Source organism: Sphaeramia orbicularis, chromosome 24 (genome assembly GCF_902148855.1).
Source record: "Sphaeramia orbicularis chromosome 24, fSphaOr1.1, whole genome shotgun sequence".
Taxonomy (NCBI): domain Eukaryota; kingdom Metazoa; phylum Chordata; class Actinopteri; order Kurtiformes; family Apogonidae; genus Sphaeramia; species Sphaeramia orbicularis.
The window spans coordinates 21,040,184-21,064,108 of record NC_043979.1 but is presented as its reverse complement, the minus strand read 5'-3'; the positions used below and the strand labels follow the sequence as shown (position 1 = coordinate 21,064,108).

Sequence of the window (23,925 nt, the reverse complement as noted above, 5' to 3'; positions counted from 1 at the left end):
ACAGACAGATGTACTTGTGTGCTCAACATTATTCAAATTAGAAACATTTACGTAACAGTTTTGTTGGTATATGTGTATCTATATATACACATATATATACATAATTGTAATTAGAAACTTTGGAAAATCCTTTCTAAGGCAACGACTGGTGGTGGGAGTATGAAGAGGGGATACGACACTACAGCAAGGAGGCCCTCAATAAGGTACTGTTTGCATCTCATTTTACCATACGTGGTGAAACAACGCTAAATCACCAACGTGACTTTTAATTTTAACATTTAACATTTTGCTACTATGGCCAAAAACTTATTAGTTTAGTGAATGTTTACTATTACAGGCAGTTGAACCAATGAGTAACCGATTTTAAGATAAGAAGCAGGTTACTATTGGCTGATCGAACCACATGGACCAGCTGGCATCCAGAGTATGTGCAGAACAAGCACAGCTATATCAGGCTAAAGACATAAAGCAAAACAATAAGAAACATATCATGTAGGATGGAAACGACGCTTAATACAAGCATGTTCTTAAAGCAACCTGTGCATTTTGATGAAGAAATCTACAGAAAGATATATGTGTGAACATCCTTACACTGATTTTCATGAGATAAATAATCAAAACACAGCTTTTGTGTTATTTTTATTCTAGTATTGTGTCTATTCTGTTTATTTTCCTATGGATCTACATCAGGGGTCTCAAACTCATTTTCTTTCAGGGGCCACATTCAGCCCGATTTGATCTCCAGTGGGCCGGACCAGTAAAATAATAACATAATAACCTATAAATAATGACAGCTCCAAATTTTTGTCTTTGTTTTAGTGCAAAAACCCCCCATTAAATTATTAAAATACATACTTTCATAAACTATCTAAACAAAAAAATATAAATAACCTGAAAAAACTGAAATTTCTTAAGAAAAATAAGTGTAATTTTAACAATATTATGCCCCAAATTATCATTCATACATGTGCATTATGGATCAGATCTACAAAGACACTAAACACTAAGTCACAGGCAGAAAAATGTTAAAATTGTGCTTAATTTTCTTCAGACATTTCAGGTTGTTCATATTTGTTCAGGTTATTCACATTTTATTGTTACAGGATAGTTTGTAAATGTAAATATTTTCATAATTTAATGTTATTTTTTGCACTAAAACAAAGACAAAAAAATTTGAAGTTGTCATTATTTATAGGCATAATGGAATATTATTTTCACATCAAACCGAAAGAAAATATGGAGTCATTATTTTTTATACGTTATTATGCTATTATTTGACTGTAGATCATATTGGTCTGTCTGTGGAACCTGAACTAAAATGAGTTCAACAGCTTTGACTGTGGAGTTTTTGCACTTTGCAAATTCATCCCACGGGCTGGATTGGAACCTTTGGTGGGCCGCATTTGGCCCCCGGGCCGCATGTTTGAGACCCGTGGTTTACACTGTATGATAGATACTAAGTTCCAAACAAACTAAAGACACAAATGCTTTCATGAGTTAAAGGGAAAATAATAAAAACACATGGTTAAATTTGTGTAAAATAATAAGTCACAGGCTGAAATGTTGAGTTCCTTGTTTGTTTTCGTAGGAGTTTCCAGAGAAGACTCGGCCGGTGAGCTTCAAACATCCTCTGTTCCAGTGTCCTGACATGAGCCCGTCCCCCTCCGTCCCCTCCTCAGGTCTGTCAGGATCACCTTCAGATCAGTGTCACATCCAAAGGTTGAAACCTGAGAATCGTCCCATGACTCTCCGTCTCCATCTTTCCTTTTGCCCTTCTGTGCAGTTGAATTCGTGAAAGCGGCCGATATCAAAGTCGTCTCAGCCTTAGGGGATTCTCTGACGGTAGCTCCGTTAACTCTTATTTCTCAGCATACACAGGCTATGTCAAATATGTACTGTGTGACCATTTACTTTTAACAGAAAGCTGTCCTTAAATATTTCCTTTTCAGACAGCCATAGGCGCCAACGCCACCACTGTCCTTGGGATCCCTATTGAGTTTCGTCACGTGTCCTGGAGGTGACAGAAATATTGTGTCGAAAAAGGATGATTTTAATTATAGATCTCTGTCCTGCAGAGCTGTAAGAGCTCCAAATATACAGTCACTGCAAAAATCTAAATCTTACCAAGTGTATTTTTCTCATTTCCAATCAAAATATCTCATCACACTTAAAATAAGACATATCACCTAAAGAGTTTCAGTGAGTCTAATCATTTTTCCACAACTGTATATTTTACTGCTTAATGATCAGCAAATTTAATACAGGAAAATACCTGATTTATACTGATAAAATGCAAAATTCAGAGGATAATATTATAATAAATGGTGATTAATCACTTAAAAAAGGTTAGATCTAGAGAACATTTTATTAGGGACCTAACATAAAAGAAGTCCTGGGTCTTTATGGGATATACAGGAATTACACTGCAAAAATCAAAATCTTACCAAGTGTATTTTTCTCATTTCTAGTCAAAATATCTCATCACACTTAAAATAAGACATAATCACCTAAAGAATAACTTTTCATTGAGATATAAGAACTTATTTTTAGACAATAGATCTTGAAAAACTTATTTCAAGAAATCTTACCAAGATAATTTTCACTTGTTCCATTGGCAGTTTTATTTTTTTTGCTTGAATTAAGCAAAAAAAAAAAAAAAAAAAAAATCTTGAATTAAGCTTCCAGAACAGAAATATGGTCTTGATTAAGTTGTGGTAGATGAATGTTATTTAAAAAGGAAGCAATGTCTTTTTGGTTTTTGGGTTATTTTCTGATGAATATAAATTTGCATAAAATTCTTTGAAAATGTTGTTTATTTCTTCCTGTGAGCTTGTTTGTTTCCCTGCAGAGTTCTTGACGGATGAAATAGTTGATTTTTCTTTATTTTGCTTTATTTGGTTTGCTAGGTATTTGCCAGATTTATTGCTATGGTGAAAGTGTTCTTGTCTGAGTCTGTGGAGTCTGAGAAATTGAGTTTTTTTGTTCAGGATTTCATTCAATTTAAGTTTATGTTTCCTAAGTTCATTCTGTGATTATGTCTTATTTTTAAGTGTGATGAGATATTTGACCAAAAATGACAAAAATACACTTGGTAAGATTTTGATTTTTTCCAGTGTTTCTCATATTTTTTAAAATGTCAAACTCCTATGTTGTATTTTCAGCTAATATAGACCTAAAAATGAATGCATATGATAATATCGAATGTTTTCTTTCCCATCTGGAATGAAGGAAAACATTTAAGCACTCATTTCATTCTGTTTGACTTGCATCCTACAGCATCGGAGGCTATGGGACATTTGAAGATGTCATTACTTTGGCAAGTAAGATGTTTTAATCCCTGATGTTATTTCAACTTTACAATACTCTGCATATGTCATTAGGTCTGTTGTTTAGTGGTGTTATAATTACCATACTTATGCATTCATCACCCTTTGCATGAAGATATAAAACAATAAAAACAACAGCGTTACAAACATTTCTGGACAAATGCGGACGCTGTAGAAGCTGAGAAGGATTTTATCTTATTATATCTATCTTATCTTATCTCATCTTATCACATCTCATCTTATCACATATTATCTTATCACATATTATCTTATCTCATCTTATCACATATTATCTTATCACATATTATCTTATCTCATCTTATCACATATTATCTTATCTCATCTTATCGTATCACATATTATCTTATCTCATCTTAACTTATCTCATCTTACCTTATCTTATCTCATCTCATCATATCTTATCTTATCACATATTATCTTATCTCATCTTAACTTATCTTATCTCATCTCATCTTATCACATATTATCTTATCTTATCTCATCTCATCTTATTGTATCACATATTATCTTATCTCATCTTAACTTATCTCATCTCATCTTATCGCATATTATCTTATCTTATCTCATCTTATCTTATCTAATCTCATCTTATTGTATCACATATCTTATCTCATCTTAACTTATCTTAACTTATCTTATCTCATCTTATCTCACCTCATCTCATTTCATCTTATCTTATCTTATCTTATCTTATCTTATCTTATCTTATCTTATCTTATTGTATCACATATTATCTTTTCTCATCTTAACTTATCTCATCTTATCTCACCTCATCTCATTTCATCTCATTTCATCTCATCTCATCTCATCTCATCTCATCTCATCTTATCTTATCTTATTAATAAAACTTATGACTAAAGACCCAAATAAAGTTCAGGATGTACTAAATGCAAACAGAGGTTATACTAAATGCTGACTTTTACCAGTTGTAGCCATTTAGTTCTGATCCTTTTGTGTGTGTTTTTAATATTGTATACTCTTCCTATGTTTTTGTGCTGAATCTTTATAGTGATGCTGACACATAAATGCACAATAATAATAATAATAATAATAATAATAATAATAATAATAATAATAATAATAATAATAATACATAAGTTTTATATAGTGCTTTTCTAGGTACTCAAAGACACTTTACAATAGGCAGCCAAGGGACAAACACACAACAAATGGTGCACATGCTCATTACAACTCTGTAAAAACTACAACATTAAAGACATTTGTACTGTACTGTTTATTAAAATGAAGTTGAAGTTGAGTTTTTTCTATTTTCAGTAAGACGGCTGTATATTTTCTTTACTTATAGGATTTGTTTTTCTGATTGTACTTTCAGATATTATCAAGCTGTTTAACCCTAATCTTCTGGGCGCTGCTCCTGGTAAGACCGTTCATGGGATGCAGGCTCATATCAGTGAAACCGGCTTCAACCTGGCTGTGACTGGACACAACACCTTGTAAGACCAGCAGCAACTTCATGAAACTGTTTTTTTTTTCCTAACATACAGGACCTGTTGTTCAGTTTTATTTCCATGGTGTTCTTGATGTTATACGCTGCAATATTTGACTGCACCACCTTTAGTTTTCATTTCAGGAGACATTCACTGTGACACCTTTTTTTTGCCACATAATGCTTATGTAGTGTCACAGTGAGGTTCATAATATTTTTTTCATCCATAGTTGCATTCATTTTTGATTGTTGATTGTAAAACTGGAAACTGTTGAATTTTCAAAATATTACAAGTTTAATCTCATAAAAGTGCGACTTTATTCTCGTTAAATAATGACTTTGTTCTTGTTAATCAACGACTTTATTCTTGTTAAATAACGACTTTATTCTCATTAAATAATGACTTTTTTAAAACTACGACTTTGTTCTCATTAAATAACGACTTTATTCTCGTAGTGACAAGTGTTTTGTTTTTTTTTTCTTATGTGGCCCTAAAACGCCGTCGTATAATTACAATAATAATAATAATAATAATAATGATAATAATAAAAAATAAATAAATAAATAAATAAATAAATAAATAAATAAATAAAATAAATAAATAAATAAATAAATAAATATCCATTTTCTTCTGCTTATTCGGGGCCGGGTCACGGGGGCAACAGTCTAAGCAGGGATGCCCAGACTTCCCTCTCCCCAAATAGTTAATAAATAAATTAAAAAAAAAATATACAAAGGCAGATTCAACAGATTACCTTAGCTGCTTGTATACCACAAATAAGAATATTTAAATGTGTAAAATAATAATTCTGCAAACATAAATGTAAATAGTTAATTGGGTGAACACTGTCAATATATTTTTAACAAATACATGAATTAACTTCCCTGTAATATGAATTTACTTCACTGTTAAACCTTACATTTCTTAACTTCTGAGCCTTACATAATTACCAATAACTAGAGCCAATGTCCATGACTGGTAATACTACTACTACAAATACAAGTATCAACAGTATAAACATACATTCTCTGGGTTGCTTTACCGTCTCTGTTATTCTTTCATTTCTAGCAATCTGCCTGGCCAGACGAGGCATTTGATCGACACACTCCGAGGTTATGAGGTACAGCAATGCAAAAAAAAAAAAGAAAAAAAAAAAGAGTAATGAATGGCTTTGTTAGCAAAAGGCTTGAATATAAAACTCCCCGCAGAGAGATGTTGTCTGCTGTCTCTGATCTCATTTCCATTCATTTTCTCACCAACATGACTAATGATGCTCTCCCCTCAGGGTCTAAACTTTGAGGAGGACTGGAAGCTTCTGACCATCCTCATGGGCATGAATGACATCTGTGACTACTGCAAAGATAAAGTCTGTCTGTTTTTCTTACGGAATGAGCTTAATTGGTTGAATAATTAGCTCTTGCTGTCAATCTCCGCAATCTCTGTGTTCTTTCCAGGCTTTGTTTTCAGTGGATAATTTCATTCATTACATGACCATGTCCCTGGAGATGCTTATGAACGAGGTAAAGTAAAAGTAAACAGTGACTTTTGGCTTTTTAGACGCACCTGTTGCCTTCATCCACAGCGAGGGGTCATTATGGCTCAGGAATTCACTGCAGCGTGGGCGTCTGCATTTGTTCTTACCGTGCTTCAGGTTCCTCGAATGATCGTTAACGTTGTTCAGATCCTGCCCATGGAGACTCTGAGGGAGGTGCAGAAACCCACCCCGGGGTGCCTGCTCCAGCGGTGAGCCACTTAGAGCAAATGTAAACAGTTACACAAGTGTAAAGCAGAGAATCTGTGCAGCACATTCATGGATGGATTTGAACCACGACATCTATCATTTAACATCATATGCAGTTTTTGTCATGAGCAAGTGTAGAAGCTGATAATGTAATAACAACCGATAACATAATAACGGCTGATAATGTAATGAATTTGCTATTTTTAAAATGTTATAGGCCAATAACGTAATAAAAGTCCTGAATCGATAACATAATAACTTTTGGCCAATAATGTTATAACTTATTACGTTATTGCCTCAGTTCTGACATTTGCAAAGAATTTTTTTTTACCAGGCCGATAACATAATAACCGCCCAATAAGTTATAACGTTATTGACGAAAACTTATTATGTTATCGGTTCAGGACTTTTATTACATTATTAGCCAGATATTACATTATTGGCCTATTACAATTTAAAAATGGCAAATTTATTATGTTATTGGCTGTTATTACGTTATCGGCTTCCACAGCAAGGTTATAATAGTTTTGGATTTTGCATTATAATTTAGTTTTATTTAGTTTTGACTTTTTTTCCTCTAATTCAGTTAGTTTTTGTTAGTTTTTAGAGCAGGTTTGCTAGTCTTTATTAGTTTTTGTTTTTTTCGAAATACTTAGTTTTAGTTTTTTCATATCTTTTATCTTTCTCACCGTCATATTCAAATAAATTCCCATACAGGACTCTGTTGTTTTCTCCCAACTTTAGTTTCCATATTGTTAGGATGAGAAGACGACTCTAAATAACAAGTGATGAGAAGTGTCGGACCATGAAGTGTCATATGGTGCCACCAGCTAAAATTGCTCGAGCGAAATAAATCGATTTCATATCAATCCGACACTGACAAAGACGAAAACGAAGGGAATTTTATCCGTAATTTTTATACGTCTTAGTTTTCTAAGCACACAATACAGTTTCAGTTAGTTATTGTTTTTTCTATCAATTATAGTTTTTATTTATTTCAGTTAACAGAAATGTTTTTTCAATTCTAGTTTTCGTCATTTCGTTAGTTTTTGTTAACGATAATAACTTTGGTCATGAGTACAATTTTTTTCTTGAAATTTGTCTAAAACTAGGATCTTCTTTTGTTTATTTTCATTTAGGTCTTTCTGTTCATGTCTGATAGAGCCAGTAGCGAAGTCTCCTGAACTGCGAGAGCTGGTGGAAGTCAACTTGGAGTTTCAGGTTCAGTTTCACTATTTAATGGGGGTTGTATGTAGTATGTCTACTTTCAAATATAAAAAAAAAAAATCCCTAAAATTGACAGTGTTTCAACTAAAGAGCTCTGAATGTACGTCAAAGATGTCATCGTGTAGGATGGTGGATATGCTCACTAATGATAGGCTGGGGGATTTATGTGACCACTAGAGGGAGTAGTGAGTCACCCCGCTGGTCTTCTATGGCACAGGTGTTAAACTCCGGTCCTCGAGGGCTGGTATCCTGCATGTTTTAACCCCTTTAGCCCTATCAGCCCGCCGGCAGGAGGAAAACATTAGATTAATATTCATCTACTATAAAAATATAATAAATCAGGACAATGGATGTTTTTTTCAACTTTTGCTCAAAGTTTAGACCCTAATGTTAGTAAAAGTACATCAAAAGTGTGTTTTAGTGCAAATTTTAATGTTCAAACATGATTTTTCATCTTTGTGGGGTGAAATATCCGCTATTAAAAATCTCCGACACGAACAATTAATTTATGCATATCATCGTCAATCCAGCCGAAAAAAAACAGGCGAGGATAAAAATTCTAATTTCTCTTTTAGTTTGTTACAGTTTACTCAGGCATAGTAATAGATACAATATTTTAGACAATGGGAATAGGTTCTGTGAGGTCTCTAAATGTCTATAGACACCAAGAACATCCATATGAACCTTAGTATTATAAGTATTATAAGTAATTCTTCATTTACTTTGGGTATGTCTTTTTAGGAGTTTTTCCCCTGAAAATATGGTCAGGGTTAAACAGGTTAAACATTTCCCTCTTCCGTCACACCTGGAAGCCATGCCATCATTATCAGGTTTCTGCAGAGATTGACGATGAGCTGATCATTAACTGAACCAGACATGATGGAAGAGGGAAATATCTAAAACAGGGGTCTCAAACTCATTTTCTTTTAGGGGCCACATTCAGTCCAATTTGATCTCAAGTGGGCCAGACCAGTAAAATAATAGCATAATAACCTATCAATAATGACTTTGTTTTAGTGCCGAAAAACAAAACAAAACATTAAATTATGAAAATAGTTACTTTTATAAACTTTCCAAACCTGAAAAAACTGAAGATTCTTTAAGAAAAATAAGTGCAATTTTAACAATATTATGCCTCAACTTATCATTTCTACATGTGCATATGGATCAGATCTACAAAGACACTAAACACTTAGTAACAGGCAGAAAATTGTTAAAATTGTGCTTAATTTTCTTTAGACATTTCAGGTTGTTCATATTTGTTCAGGTTATTCACATTTTATTGTTACAGGATAGTTTGTAAATGTAAATATTTTCAGAATTTAATGTTATTGTTTGCACTTAAACAAAGACAAAGAAAATTGAAGTTTTTATTATTTATAGGCATAATATTTTATTTTATTTTTTTCACATTAAACTGAGAAGAAAATATACAGTCATTATTTTTTGTAGGTTTTTATGCTGTTATTATTTTACTGTAGACCCTATTGGTCTGTATGTGAAACCTGAACTAAAATGAGTTCAACAGCCTTGACTGATTTTTTACACTTTGCAAATTCATCCCACGGGCCGGATTGGAACCTTTGGCGGGCCGCATTTGGCCCCCGGGCCACATGTTTGAGACCCCTGATCTAAAACATGCAGGATACCGGCCCTCGAGGACCAGAGTTTGACACCCCTGTATCTATGGTGAGGACCAAAAGATAGGATGAGATTAAGATTTTTTTATTTGTCAGTATACATGCACCACATACTGAAATTGACCTTCTGCTTTTAACCTATTAGTAGAACATGCAGGAACACACCACACACTACACTAGGAGCAGTGGGTTTGTCATATCAAGCAACTAGGGAGCAAAAGAAAGGGAGTTAAAGAAAGTGATAAAAGTTAGAAGCACTGCTGTTGTTTTCTCCACTGGACACAGCTGTAAATGAAAACAATGGAGTTTGATGTTGAAATCACAGTATTTCTTAGACACGCCAGAGTTTTATTATGAGGCTTATGAAGGTATGAAATGATTATGTGATTGTGATGTTTTTATCTTTGCTTATTTGCTGTTTGTTGATCCAAGGTTCAGACTAAACTGTGACAGTTCTGACCTTGTTTGGACGATTCCAAACAGATCTATAGTTCAGCTATTGACAACACAAGCCATATAGAAAAACAGAAGTGATTTGTGGTTTTACTGTGGCTGTTTTCTAAGCTAACAGAGCTGTAATGTAAACTATAAACTGATGCAGCACATGGAGATACAGTGTTATTTTGTCAAAATCACCAGCGATGAGTTTTAGTTTGAAGAAGAAAACTTGGTGATACCATAGAACAGAGTAGGGATGTAACGATATGATAATTTCATGTCACGGTTATTGTGACCAAAACTATCGCAGTTATCATTGTTATCACGGTATTATTGAAATTGTGCTCAAGATGTTCAAAAAGTACTAATAAACACACTGAAAGAATTTAACCAAGTTGTATTTAATAAAAAACCAAAAACAAAACAAATAATAATAATAATAATAATAATAATAATAATAATAATAATAATGATAGGCAAAATGTACTTTCTGTTGGCAGAAACATTCAAGTTTTAACCCTTAGGGATCTGAACTTATTTTGTCTGTTTTTCAGTACTTTTGATTTTGCCTTTATATACTATATAAACAAATGTTTACTATACCCATGTTTAGTATCTTTTTTTTCAGCACAACTTCATCTATATCATCTGCCCATCATTTTTTTCACTTTAACCTACTATAGCATCATAAAAGGCCAAAAAACACAAAAAAATATATAACATCCGATTTGAAAAATGTATATAATTTATTGCATAACTAACACAAAGATGCTACCAAACCTTTTCAAAGACTTTAAAAGTTAAAATTGGTTCCAAATATTAGGTATATAAAATTTAATTTGTAATAAATAAAAACTATACTCAAATATTTGACATTAAAGCAGATCTTTACATATGGGTTTTTCCCCCTGAAAGTGCAGTTTTTAAACACGGTTATCATGATAATTAGAATTTTAATGGTAATACTAACCGTCTGCAATTTTACCGCAGTTTATCGTTATACTGGTAATCGTTACATCGCTAGTACAGAGGTGTGAAAACAATAAGCTTTACACTTTATTCAGTCAGTGTTACATTCTGTGGGTAAATAATATTAAATTTTGGTGGTTTTGGTCCTAAGTGTGATCTGACACGACTTCCCCCTAATGTTAAGAGTTGTGAATATCAAGACTACATAGAACGCTTTAATAGATATATCGTTTAAAACCACCCATTCACAAAATCCAACTTGTTAAAAAAAAACAAAAAAACATAATGTATGAACAGCTGCTATATTGGGCCTAATCCATATTTACCACCATCTGTGAGTAATTTGTACACCGGCCCTTATTACGATGAAGACACATGGCAGGTAAACACATTTTGTATCACTTCTATGCACAGAAAAGACTGGAGGAGCTTCTCTACAGTGATCGTTTCTTCAGGAAGGACTTTGCCGTTGTTCTTCAACCCTTTCTGAAGGACGCTGACCCTCCTCGCCTGCCGGTAATCTACCTTTATGCCAAAGGGCACAACATTATCAACGTAGCATTAGCGTCTGTTGTCAGGAGATGAATCAGTGTGAAATGTTACGCAGTAATGATTGAGTCACGGGGATTCTGACTGTGACAGCTGTAGTTTTGGCTTTGTTAACGATAGCCTGAAAATGAGAGAAAAGTCACGTTTCACGAACAACACACTCCATCTCCATCCAAATGAACACTAGCTGGTGTTTTGTTTTGTCTCCGAGCAGAGTGGAAAGATTGATATGACCTTCTTCACTCACGACTGCTTCCACTTCACCATAAAGGGACATGAAGAGCTGGCCAAAGGACTGTGGAACAACATGGTGAACAATGACATCCAATAGTTGGACTGAATTAAACTGTACAAAAGGTTAAATGTCAGCACTGGCACCGAGAGGGATTCTCATCTGCTCGCAAAGAATATGAAAGTCCAGTGCAAAAAACTGTAGATTTACAAAAGTAGGAATGTGAAGCCCACAGCTGTTATGTAATCAGCATTGACTTTGAACAAAACCTTTGACATTCAGTGTATTTTTTAATGGTTACACAGAAGGAAGTTCAAATAACCTTTCTGACATTTACCTGCAGACTGAATCTAGACCTCAGCGCTGAAATCTAGTTCCTCCTTTCTTCTTTAAAAAAAAAAAAAAAAAAATCCTAATTCCTCATTTTATGTGTTCTGCTCTCAGTTTCAGCCTCAGGGAGGAAAGATGATTGTGAGCAGTTTCTCCGACCCCATCAGTCTCATCTGTCCTCCTGCGGTAAGACGGCTGTCGGCATAAAAACGTCTTTACAGCAACATGAAGGGCTTCGTTCGACTTTTATTTTGACTCCGTTTAGTGAGGTGAAGGTGAGAGGTACTGTACAGAACAGGCCCCAAGATGGAGCCCTGTGGGACACCAATTCAGATTAACATGTAGAATGGGTTTTGTGCAAAAAGCAGATAGAAGTCATTTAAAGTTTGAAGGTTAAAGCTCCTATTTAATCAGATTTGATGTTTGTATCATCTGTGCATAGTTGCCTTTTTGTGTGACGGTTGTGTATCAGTGTGTGTTGTGCTAGAGCCAGTTACAGATTCCACTTTCAGCTTTATAGTATGTAGTGTTGTTTATGGTTACAGTGTTAGATGAGCTGAAGAGCACACATTGCATCTCTATATAAAATTGGTATATTGGGACTGTTATTATGGATGTACAGGGTGGGGAAGCAAAATTTACAATATTTTGAGGCAGGGATTGAAAGACAGTGTATGACCAATTAGTTTATTGAAAGTCATGAGAATTTATTTGCCACAAGAAAATTTACATCATAGAAAATGTTTTTATTCTATGTGTCCTCCTTCTTTCTCAATAACTGCCTTCACACGCTTCCTGAAACTTGCACAAGTGTTCCTCAAATATTCGGGTGACAACTTCTCCCATTCTTCTTTAATAGTATCTTCCAGACTTTCTCAGAATAGTTTTGCTCATAGTCATTCTCTTCTTTCCATTATAAACAGTCTTTATGGACACTCCAACTATTTTTGAAATCTCCTTTGGTGTGACGAGTGCATTCAGCAAATCACACACTCTGACGTTTGCTTTCCTGATTACTCATATGGGCAAAAGTTTCTGAAAAGGTATGGATAATAGTGTTAGGTATGATTATGACATCAATATATGTTTGGTTTCAAAACAATTGACGTAGTGCCTGCTGAGAAAAAACAACGAAATGTTAATTGTAAATTTTGCTTCCCCACCCTGTATATATCTGATATTTGCTCAGATATCAATTAAACAGATGTCAGTAAATGACCAGCACCCAGCACAAACTTTACATATTTAGTGTGTGTAGTTTTTATTTCGATCACATAGAATCAACAAAGAACCATACAATATGGTCAAGCAAAATTTTTCGGCGCTCGAAAAGGAGTGGGAAGAAGTATACCTCATAGACTCCACCCCTTTTTAACAAACTGATGATTAAATTAATTCCACTTCCTTTGCTTTAACTTACTTTTTTTTCCTATATATTTTTACAATAACACAAAGCATCCATACAAACCATTCACATGCATTTTTTTAGTCACCTCATACACAGTCAACACAAGCACATAGGAATCTTCCACAATTCCACAAATCTTATACCTTTTAAAGGTTCTCATATTATATGTTTTGTGCGATAAATTAACCATACACTGTGTAAGATGAGATTTATTTTTACCATAATTTAATATGTACGAACTTTAAAGGGCTCATATTTTGCTAAACCCACTTTTATTAGTCTTTGGTACATTTATTTGTGTATTTGGACCCTAATAGTTCCAAAAGTTTGAATTTGAACCCTCCAGGTGCTGCAAAGCTATCTTTATATCCATTTTGGCAAAAATCGAGTGGATTTCTACAACCCGTTTTAATTCCTTGTTGTTGTTGTTGTTACGTCTATAGCTAGTTACGTCACTACATTTGCATATATAAGGTCAAGACTTCCAACGAACATTTCTCGGAGCACGACATAATTGTTTACCAACCAGGTTGTAGTAAAAACTGAAAATATGTCTAAACTTCGAGCTGATTACCTAAAATGTTCAATTGTTGGCTGAATAGGACAGAGCAGCAGAGCCAACAACCTGGAGGGGGTGGGGCCTGAAGTGGCTCATTTGCATTTAAAGGGCCAGCGCTCAAAACAACCTTTCTGGTGTCATTACTCAGAAATAGGGTTGAAAATGGACCTGTGGAGTTGAATTAATGAAGAATTCAGACCCAAGCATAGCATTTACAGTTTATGTAGACTACAGGAAAATGTTTTAAAATGCATAATTCCATTTAATAAAGCAAATATCACTCCTTTAAGTAATGTAATATGTTTAGTTTGGTTGATTAGGCATTATTGATTGTATTTTTTCCCATATTTTTAGATGAGAACTGTTTTGTAGGGATGCATTGGTAGAAATTGTTTTCTGGAAGGAGGGATGAGGTTTAAAAGCAGAAGGATGTTCTTAGTTTAGCTTCAATAGAGAAACCATGTGATCAAATCCCCCCCAAAAACAAAAAAAAAATCCTAAGCTTTTTTTTTTTCTAATTTAGTTTATTTCGAAAATGCAACAAGACAAATTAATCTTCCTTAGTCCTTAGAAATAAAACAGGTAAGAAGTCATGAAAGAAAACAAAAAAACAAACAAAAACAAACTGTATACATATACTACATGACTTCATTTGCACATTCGAAAAGGAATGGGAGGAAGTATAACTTATTTAATCCCACCCCGTCTCCACACAACAGTCTATCCTTTAGCTTCTTATCAGCATAATATATAAAAAAGTCAAGTCCCTTAGATCTTTTATAAGTAATTAACCTCACATCATCCTCACATACACATACATACACACCCATATTGACATACCAGAAAGTAAATAAATAAATGAGTACATACATACAAACTAAAATAAAAATGATAAAAACTTAATTCTAATTTGCCTACCGTGAAATGGATTTTAATTTTTTCTCATCAGTTTTCTCAGATAAATGAGAATAAATGACATTAATACTGCACAGAATGGTTCGCAGTGTTGATCATAACCTATTTCCTCTGTTTCTTTTCTGTAGGAACATCCTTACATCTTCACCCGACCGGTCGCTGCCCGGTCAGGTCAGCCCTGCCTCTGCTCTGATGTTCTGTCACAGAAAACCCTCTTCCTGGTGCTCATGCTCCTTGTAGGTTTTGAACATCTTGGACTAATGTAGCTTTAACTGTGCTCCACTGCTTGCACACATCATGGTGCTTATTTTGAAGGACGCTAAAGAAAATGTCCAAAAATGTCGGTGTCAGTTTGTGAACCACATTTTTACATTTTTGCTTGCAGACAGACACAGAGTAAGGACGATTTTATTGCAGTATAATTTCAAAAACTCACAAATAACACATCGGTTTAATGTTTTCTATTGGGCAGAAGTTAGAGGTGGGGAGGAATTTTCACCCTGGTGGGAGCAATTTGTTCTGAATGGAGCGATTATTGCCCTTGAGTACCAATTTTGTTTAGTTGTCATTAGATTTTTCAGTTCTTTCGTGCACGGAGGATAAATCAGCAGCTCTGAGGGATGGAACAACCCTCTTATTTTTTTCAGTTCTGATGCAACACATTGTACAGAACATTCTGAAGGAAAAGTCTTAATTTGTGCTGCTTTTACTGAGTTACTGGGTGATTCTCTGAATTCGGTGCCATTTGGGGTCTATGGTTGCTGGAAAAAAAAACCATTAATGACTATGTTTTTGAACACTGCATTTGGTGAAGGACTATTTGAACCTCTGTGAAAACATGTTTTCCCACCTTAGGCATTAAATGTCATTCAGTATTATGATTATGTTTGTCATATATGGTGTATTAAAATCAACCCCATAACAGGACATTTGGACTTCAGTGTGAATATTATCCTAAAACTTATTCAAACTAATTCTCTTTGTGTCTTTGGGAACACCTGTCCCTTGTGTAAAATAATTCATCATAAGTGTATTTTATTTTATTCTAACTTATTTTTATTTGAGTGAATATTACGATGTGGTATTTGATGTACAATTGGTCTTCATAAATCATGAAGAAATACTTTTACCTTCAAATTAGATAAGGCTTCCATATATTTTCTGCTTGTCCCCTAAGCGCTGTTAACATTTTAACAAGCATTTATCTTCTATTAGTTGTTGTTATTAAAAAAAAAAAAAAAGAAAAAAAAAAGTATCAAGTAACAGGGTTGAGCACAATGTAACGGGGTTGAACGCACTGTAACAGGGTTGAATGAAATCCAACATTTAAGTGAATTAAAATGAACTTTATTGAATTATGAATTAATGAATGAATAAAAAATGTACATTGTTGTATTCTCTAAACAAAAACTTCAGTAAACTTCTCTAAAATCTTGAACTAATAAAACTTTTCCAGCGTGCACGCTCCCTCCTGAGATATTCTTCCCTTTTCTCAGGATCTGAATTTATTCTGGCCCTGTATTCCCTTTGCCTTTCTGCATTGGACTTTCCCATATCTGAAAATAATGAACATGAAATAACATAACAGATTAAGAACAGTCCAACCTTCAATGATTCAATCCCATAACAGCATTTTTTGTTACGGGGTTGATGATTTTAGCTAAAAGAGGCCACAAATCTCCATTAGCTGGGATATGGGACACCACATGGCATGTGGAAAACAAGAATGTAATATATTTTACCAACATTATCATTTGATTTTTCCAAAACAATATTTAATATCATTCATACACGTAACAGGGTTGAATGGGTGAGCTTGACAATGCCAGTCTGACAATATAAACAATGAAATATAGGAAAGAAAGCATGTTAACACCTACCACTCTTTACAGTGTCAGTTGGAGAAAACTTGAGTGATGTCACTTCCTGGGTGCTGAGGAAGTTGGACTGAACCATTATGCTTAAAAAGGGGGGAATTGGTGTTCTGTTACAGGGTTGAGTGAAACTGAGGGACACGATTAAATAGTGATATTTTATTAGTAAATAGTGTGTTTTTCCCAGATTTCTTTTATGTAGGTTAAAGTAAAAAATCAGGTCATTTCATCAATATAAAAAAGTTTGGTGTAGAACTGTTTGTTCTTGGTTTTAAATCCAATAAAAATAGAACTTTAGTCACTCGGGACATGCATATTTGGCTGACCTCTACACTTTCAGCAATCCATAAAAAAAAACAAAAAAAAAAACAAAAAAACATGATTTTCACAGTTTGTGTGTTATAGTCAAAGACACATGAGCCTTTCCATTTCTGACTTAAAAATGCATTTTGTGGTTTACTGTATGTGAAAATATTTAAGGTAAACCTGTGGGACACAAAAGGCACCGAAATATGATTTACTAAACATGGCATATTTCATGCACTAAAAGTTTTAGAGCTGTTCTTGTACATTTCTACTGTACGTGCATTCATAAATTATTAAACTATTTAGCCTGGGCCCAAAAAGGTAGTCTGTAAAAGTTTTTTTTTTTTTCGTTATTATGGTCATTATTTTATTCCCTTATCAACTTTTCAGATATCACCTGAGAGCATTTTCTTTCATTAATACTTAAGAGAGTTTCATCGCTTTCAAAATATGAAACACATCTAGCTGCCTCCGAGTTCTTTCTGTGTGTGAGGACCCTGAAAGTTGTAAAAATAGAAGAGAATCTGTCATCCATGTTACCCACAGACAGTTGTACCAGAAAGCTGCGACTCCTCAAACTAGACACGGTTTAGTCACAGAGCTGCTCCCCAGATCTGCAGGCTGACACTGTCCCACTTTCATTTTTCCGGCACCAGTTTTTTTTTTTTTTTTAATGAGTGGAGTGTTATAAGCGAGGACAGCGCATGTAAGAAATACCACTATTCAACTCACCAGTGTGTGATAATCTTCTACAGATTACGACCTTATTCATAAGCTTCGTGGTTAAACAGAGCGTAAATATTTCTGTTTAACAAGCCCAATTTCACAAAAGCAGGAGCAGGTGGAAGCTATATTGAGCTCATCTCAGGTTACTTGGGTTTCAGAAATGTTAATTTAGCTTTTGAAAGCCACGCAGTATGCATTCAGCACGGCAGAGCTCAGCGGGTTTCATTAGAAGGTAAATACTCCCATACTGAGCATTATGCAGGTAAAGCTTTGTACCTTGAATGGGGGAGGTTTCTTTTAATGTGTTTACCCAGTAGGACATTTATAGTAATAATGACAAATAAAGACCTTCAACTGTGGCTGTTCCCATATTTTTCCATTCATTAACATCTAGTATTTTAGTTATTCGCACACTTTAGGATCTGAAATATACATCTGCCGCGTCCCAGTTTCCTCATTTTCTCTCAGATGTAACACTGGGCTGAATTTCAATGAGCCCTCGTCTGCGATTGGATTTCACAATGACCTTATTATGGCATTCAAAAAAAAACCTCTTCATGTTTAAACAAAGCTGGCATTGGTCTATGCAGGACAAATATGGATGCAGCACTGACGCAAATTGGCCTTTATTGTCTCCGAGCATAATGAGATCTTTGGGATCTCGGTGGACGGTGCAATAGGAAATATGAACCGGCAAACAGTCCAGCCCACACCTTGGAAACCTTTTTGTCCGTCATTTTATCTCTTTTTTTTTTTTTTTTTTTTAATGAATGTGTCAGTAACAAAGGAGACAAACAGCCTCATACTCCAGTTCATATTTGCGACTGAGCCTTTATGAGATCAAGCAAACAATTTCAAGGCGCTCCATACATCAGTTGTATGGGATATGTTCCTCGTAAACAGAGCCACTATTACATAATGAAACTGGTGTGTAATGGTAAACTGTAAATTAAAATTACACTCCGTCATTCCATTCTTTTCCTCATAATATGATAAGACTTCATCAGCCACTGGATGTATTTATTCAGACTCTATGTTTGTATGAGCCACAGCAGAACAAGTTTTATTTACACTTACATAACTGTATTTGGACACCATATAGTGGCAACTGAAGTAAACCAATTCCAAACCAATTATGAAGACTCATATTGTGTGTGCAAACAAGTAAAAATCATGTTACAGTGCATCAGCTTTCATCCATTTTTCTTTTTGTTGATTGTTTAGACCACAGGTGTAAAACATGTGGCCCAGGGGCCAAGTCCAGCCCGCCAAAGGGTCCAGTCCGGCCCTTGGGATTAAGTTGTGAAATGCAAAAATTACACTAAGATATGAACAAATCAAGGATGTTAAAATAATTTTAGCTTAATTCAATCTAAAGTGGATCGGACCAGTAAAACACTATCATAATAGCCTACAAATAATGAAAACTGCAAATTTTCCTCTTTGTTTTTGTGTAAAAAAGTCAAATTACACAAACATGTTTACATTTACAGACTAGCCTTATACAAAAAAATGTGAATAACCTGAAATCTCTTAAGAGAAAAATGTGGAATTTCACCAATATTCTGTCTGTTATTAAATGTTTTATGTATTTGTAGATCCACTGTGATCTGTAAGTTGTGATGCACATGTATAAATGATAAACTGAGGTGTAAAATTGTTGAAATTGCACTTATTTTTCTTAAGAATTTTCAGGTTGTTCATATTTGTTCATGATATGTTCAAGTACAGTTTGTAGAGGTAAACATTTTCATTATGGAATTTTACTTTTTTCACTCAAAAACATAGAGAAAACTTTGGAGATGATGTTATTTCTAAGTTCTTACCCTATTATTTATATTATTTTACTGGTTCAGCCCACTTTAGATCAAATTTAACTGAATGTGGCCCCTGAACTAAAATGAGTTTGACAACCTTGGTTTAGACTGAAAATGAAAGCTTAGGGAAGCGCATTCTGGGATTACAACTTAAGTGTTAACATTTTTTGCTTAACACAGTGTTCGCAATTCTGCAGCACGCTAACCCTAACCTGTTTTTTACACCAGACACTTTGTTCATTGAATTGTGAGTAGGCGTAGGCGAGTGTTGTGTCCTACTGAATTTTAATACAGCGGAACAAATTCTCCAACAACTGCACAAACGATGAGTAAAAACTGAAGATGAACACACATTTCTAGATGCTGATTTATTATAGTTTTGTGATTTAGAACAGAATGAATGTGTTACATTAAAATCTCTTGACTGGTGTAATCCTAAAATAACTTTTGCAACTATATTTGGAATTTAGGGAAATTTGTCATTATTGTGACTTGTGGGAGCCATCAGGGTTTTTTTTTGTGTTAACCTTTTAAACCCTTAGTTTAAAATTGCCTGCTTAGACTTTTTTTTTTCTTTTTTTGACCATAAAAAGGTTAGAAAATACGCTGTGAGTGAGTCCACTTGCCCATTTTTCCAGAGCACTTTTTACCCAGATCTTTCAAAATCTAGCAATCATTTACAATTTGCTGGATGTTATAATTCTGCTAAAACAGCCAGTTCTCCAGCCTCTAGTTCATGCATGATATAATTAATGTAATGGCCCGATAAAGCCTGTAAAGCCCAAAGTCTCAGGTTTCAGAAACTGTTGGAATTTTTCCAATTTCACAAACAGTGAAACAGTTACAACCATCCAAACTGCATATGCACAGGGAGTGTCAGCAATGACACGTCAGGTTTTAAAGAGTTAAATCTGATTCTAATCTCTGGCAAAGACACACATTAAATGATTGGTTTACAAATGGTATAAAAAACTAATTAGCTGCATTTTTTTTTTTAATCACAGAAAAGAACTATTTTTCTGAACTTCAATGAGGATGTTGATCTCTGTTATATTGAATTTCTGTAGAAAATCATGTTACAGTGCATCAGCTTTCATCCATTTTTCTTTTTGTTGATTGTTTAGACTGAAAATGAAAGCTTAGGGAAGCGCATTCTGGGATTACAACTTAAGTGTTAACATTTTTTGCTTAACACAGTGTTCGCAATTCTGCAGCACGCTAACCCTAACCTGTTTTTTACACCAGACACTTTGTTCATTGAATTGTGAGTAGGCGTAGGCGAGTGTTGTGTCCAACTGAATTTTAATACAGCGGAACAAATTCTCCAACAACTGCACAAACGATGAGTAAAAACTGAAGATGAACACACATTTCTAGATGCTGATTTATTATAGTTTTGTGATTTAGAACAGAATGAATGTGTTACATTAAAATCTCTTGACTGGTGTAATCCTAAAATAACTTTTGCAACTATATTTGGAATTTAGGGAAATTTGTCATTATTGTGACTTGTGGGAGCCATCAGGGTTTTTTTTGTGTTAACCCTTTAAACCCTAAGTTTGAAATTGCCCGCTTAGACTTTTTTTTTTCCTTTTTTTCACCATAAAAATGTTAGAAAATATGCTGTGAGTGAGTCCATTCGCCCATTTTTCCAGAGCACTTTTTACCCAGATCTTTCAAAATCTAGCAATCATTTACAATTTGCTGGATGTTATAATTCTGCTAAAACAGCCAGTTCTCCAGCCTCTAGTTCATGCGTGATATAATTACCGTAGTGACCCAATAAAGCCTGTAAACCCAAATATCTCAGGTTTCAGAAACTGTTGGAATTTTTCCAATTTCACAAACAGTGAAACAGTTACAACCATCCAAACTGCATAAGCACAGCGAGTGTCAGCAATGACACGTCAGGTTTTAAAGAGTTAAATCTGATTCTAATCTCTGGCAAAGACACACATTAAATGATTGGTTTACAAATGGTATAAAAAACTAATTAGCTGCATTTTTTTTTTTTTATCACAGAAAAGAACTATTTTTCTGAACTTCAATGAGGATGTCAATCTCTGTTATATTGAATTTCTGTAGAAAATCATGTTACAGTGCATCAGCTTTCATCCATTTTTCTTTTTGTTGATTGTTTAGACTGAAAATGAAAGCTTAGGGAAGCATATTCTGGAATTACAACTTAAGTGTTAACATTTTTTGCTTAACACAGTGTTCGCAATTCTGCAGCACGCTAACCCTAACCTGTTTTTTACACCAGACACTTTGTTCATTGAATTGTGAGTAGGCGTAGGCGAGTGTTGTGTCCAACTGAATTTTAATACAGTGGAACAAATTCTCCAACAACTGCACAAACGATGAGTAAAAACTGAAGATGAACACACATTTCTAGATGCTGATTTATTATAGTTTTGTGATTTAGAACAGAATGAATGTGTTACATTAAAATCTCTTGACTGGAGTAATCCTAAAATAACTTTTGCAACTATATTTATTTAGTGTTTTAGTGAAATTTGTCATTATTGTGACTTGTGGGAGCCATTAGGGTTTTCTTGTGTTAACCCTTTAAACCCTAAGCCTGGACTGTCTGCCTGGACTTTTTTTTTTTTTTTTTTTTGACCATAGAAGGGTTAGAAAATATGCTGTGAGTGAGTCCATTTGCCCATTTTTCCAGAGCACTTTTTTCCCCAAAAATCTTTCAAAATCTAGCAATCATTTACAATTATGCTACATGTTATAATACTACTAAAACAGCCTGTCCTCTCGCCGTGATTGAAATTACCATAATGACCCAATAAAGCCTGAAAAGCCAAATATCTCAGGTTTCAGAAACTGTTGGAATTTTTCCAATTTCACAAACAGTGAAAGAGTTACAACCATCCAAACTACATATGCGCAGGGAGTGTCAGCAATGACACGTCAGGTTTTAAAGAGTTAAATCTGATTGTAATCTCTGGCAAAGAAACACATTAAATGATTGATTTACAAATGGTATAAAAAACTAATATGCTGCATTTTTTGATCACAGAAAAGAACTATTTGTCTCACCTTCAATTCTATATGTATTATAAGGATGTTGATGTCTGTTACATTGAATTTCTGTAGAAAATCACACATGGTTGAAAAATTGTTTCCAAATCTATATTATTTTTAAAAATTGTATGTTTAAATGGAGATAAAGGCAGAAAAAAGAAACATCAGTATTAAAAGCTGAAGTAAATAAGCCTGACTGTGTTATACTATTATTATACTTCTTCATATGCAGCTAATACTGGCTCCTGCTGTGTCATACATGACAGGAAACAGCAGTGTTTTTTCTTTGCTTGTGATATGTTGAAATGTGTAAAAAAAAAACTAAAAAAAAAACTGTCACCTAGCAACACGTTCATGTAGTGGAGATCAGACATAACGATCAGTAAATAAAGTGTGATGATATTATAGCTTTGTCCTGTATGGAAACACCACACAATAAAGGGTGAAGTCAATTTTCCAAACCTCCTTTGAACGCATCATTTTTTTTTCTTGCATTTACATGTGTTATTTCACATTTAATCGTTAACCCTTTCATGCATACTGGTCACTATAGTGGACAGTTATTTTACATCTGTTCTCTTGTATATTCATGGGTTTTACCGTTTTAGTTCCAAATCAGCCGACACAGTGGACACTTATGCACCATCCCATCCACTGTAATTCATACCATTAATGTGTGTAACGGACTGCAATGGGATGAATAAAAGTGAATGGTTGGATGTGAATGAATATTTTATATAGATGGAGTCACAGAAATGCATTTTTTATTGTTTTTTAATGTTTTACTTTTTATTAATGTCTGTTTTTTTAATGAGAACATCAGCCTGTTTAGGGACTGCAGGTGGAAATTAGCACTAGTGTTAGAACCTGGTACACTACATCTCCCCTTTTTAAGGTTAATATATATTGTGCATTGTCCTTGTCTAAATAAATAAATAAAATGGAGAAAAAAAATTCAATTAATTATTCAATTAATTTATTTGCACAAAATAAAAACAGCAATGGAAAAAACAACAACATTCAAACAAGTAACAAAATTGTGCAGGAGAGGTTAGAAGCCAAAAAAGAAGGCTTGAATACCTCCCCTGAAATGAACAATACACAAAAATAACTTTGCTGTTCTTGATAAACCTGATCTGCAGTAACATGTTTTAGAGTAAATCAATTGCTAATTATTATTAGACTGTAATCAACAGTTTTCTTAATTAAAAAGTTTATTTTTTTTTTGCATATTATCTCCATGAATTGAGTAGCAACTAGTATTAGAGTATGATAAAAATGTGATAAAACGGCATTAGTGGCTTTAAAAATGCTTTTATTTCATGGTTTTCACACAATTTATCCCTTTCTGATAATGTGTTTT

General features: G+C 34.1%; 1 protein-coding gene across 1 annotated transcript; it reads left to right on the top strand.

Annotated features, from left to right (window-relative positions):
• The first annotated feature begins 121 nt into the window (after positions 1-121).
• LOC115415289 (phospholipase B1, membrane-associated-like) lies at positions 122-15,511 on the top strand. The gene is made up of 15 exons (XM_030128808.1): positions 122-203; positions 1,589-1,679; positions 1,784-1,842; positions 1,950-2,017; positions 3,277-3,320; positions 4,681-4,801; positions 5,864-5,915; positions 6,081-6,161; positions 6,250-6,315; positions 6,447-6,538; positions 7,676-7,757; positions 11,225-11,326; positions 11,574-11,669; positions 12,036-12,107; positions 14,932-15,511. Exons 2-15 carry the CDS (start codon positions 1,649-1,651, stop codon positions 15,067-15,069), a joined length of 1,104 nt encoding a protein of 367 aa, XP_029984668.1. The 5' UTR covers positions 122-203; positions 1,589-1,648; the 3' UTR covers positions 15,070-15,511.
• Positions 15,512-23,925: the final 8,414 nt, after the last annotated feature.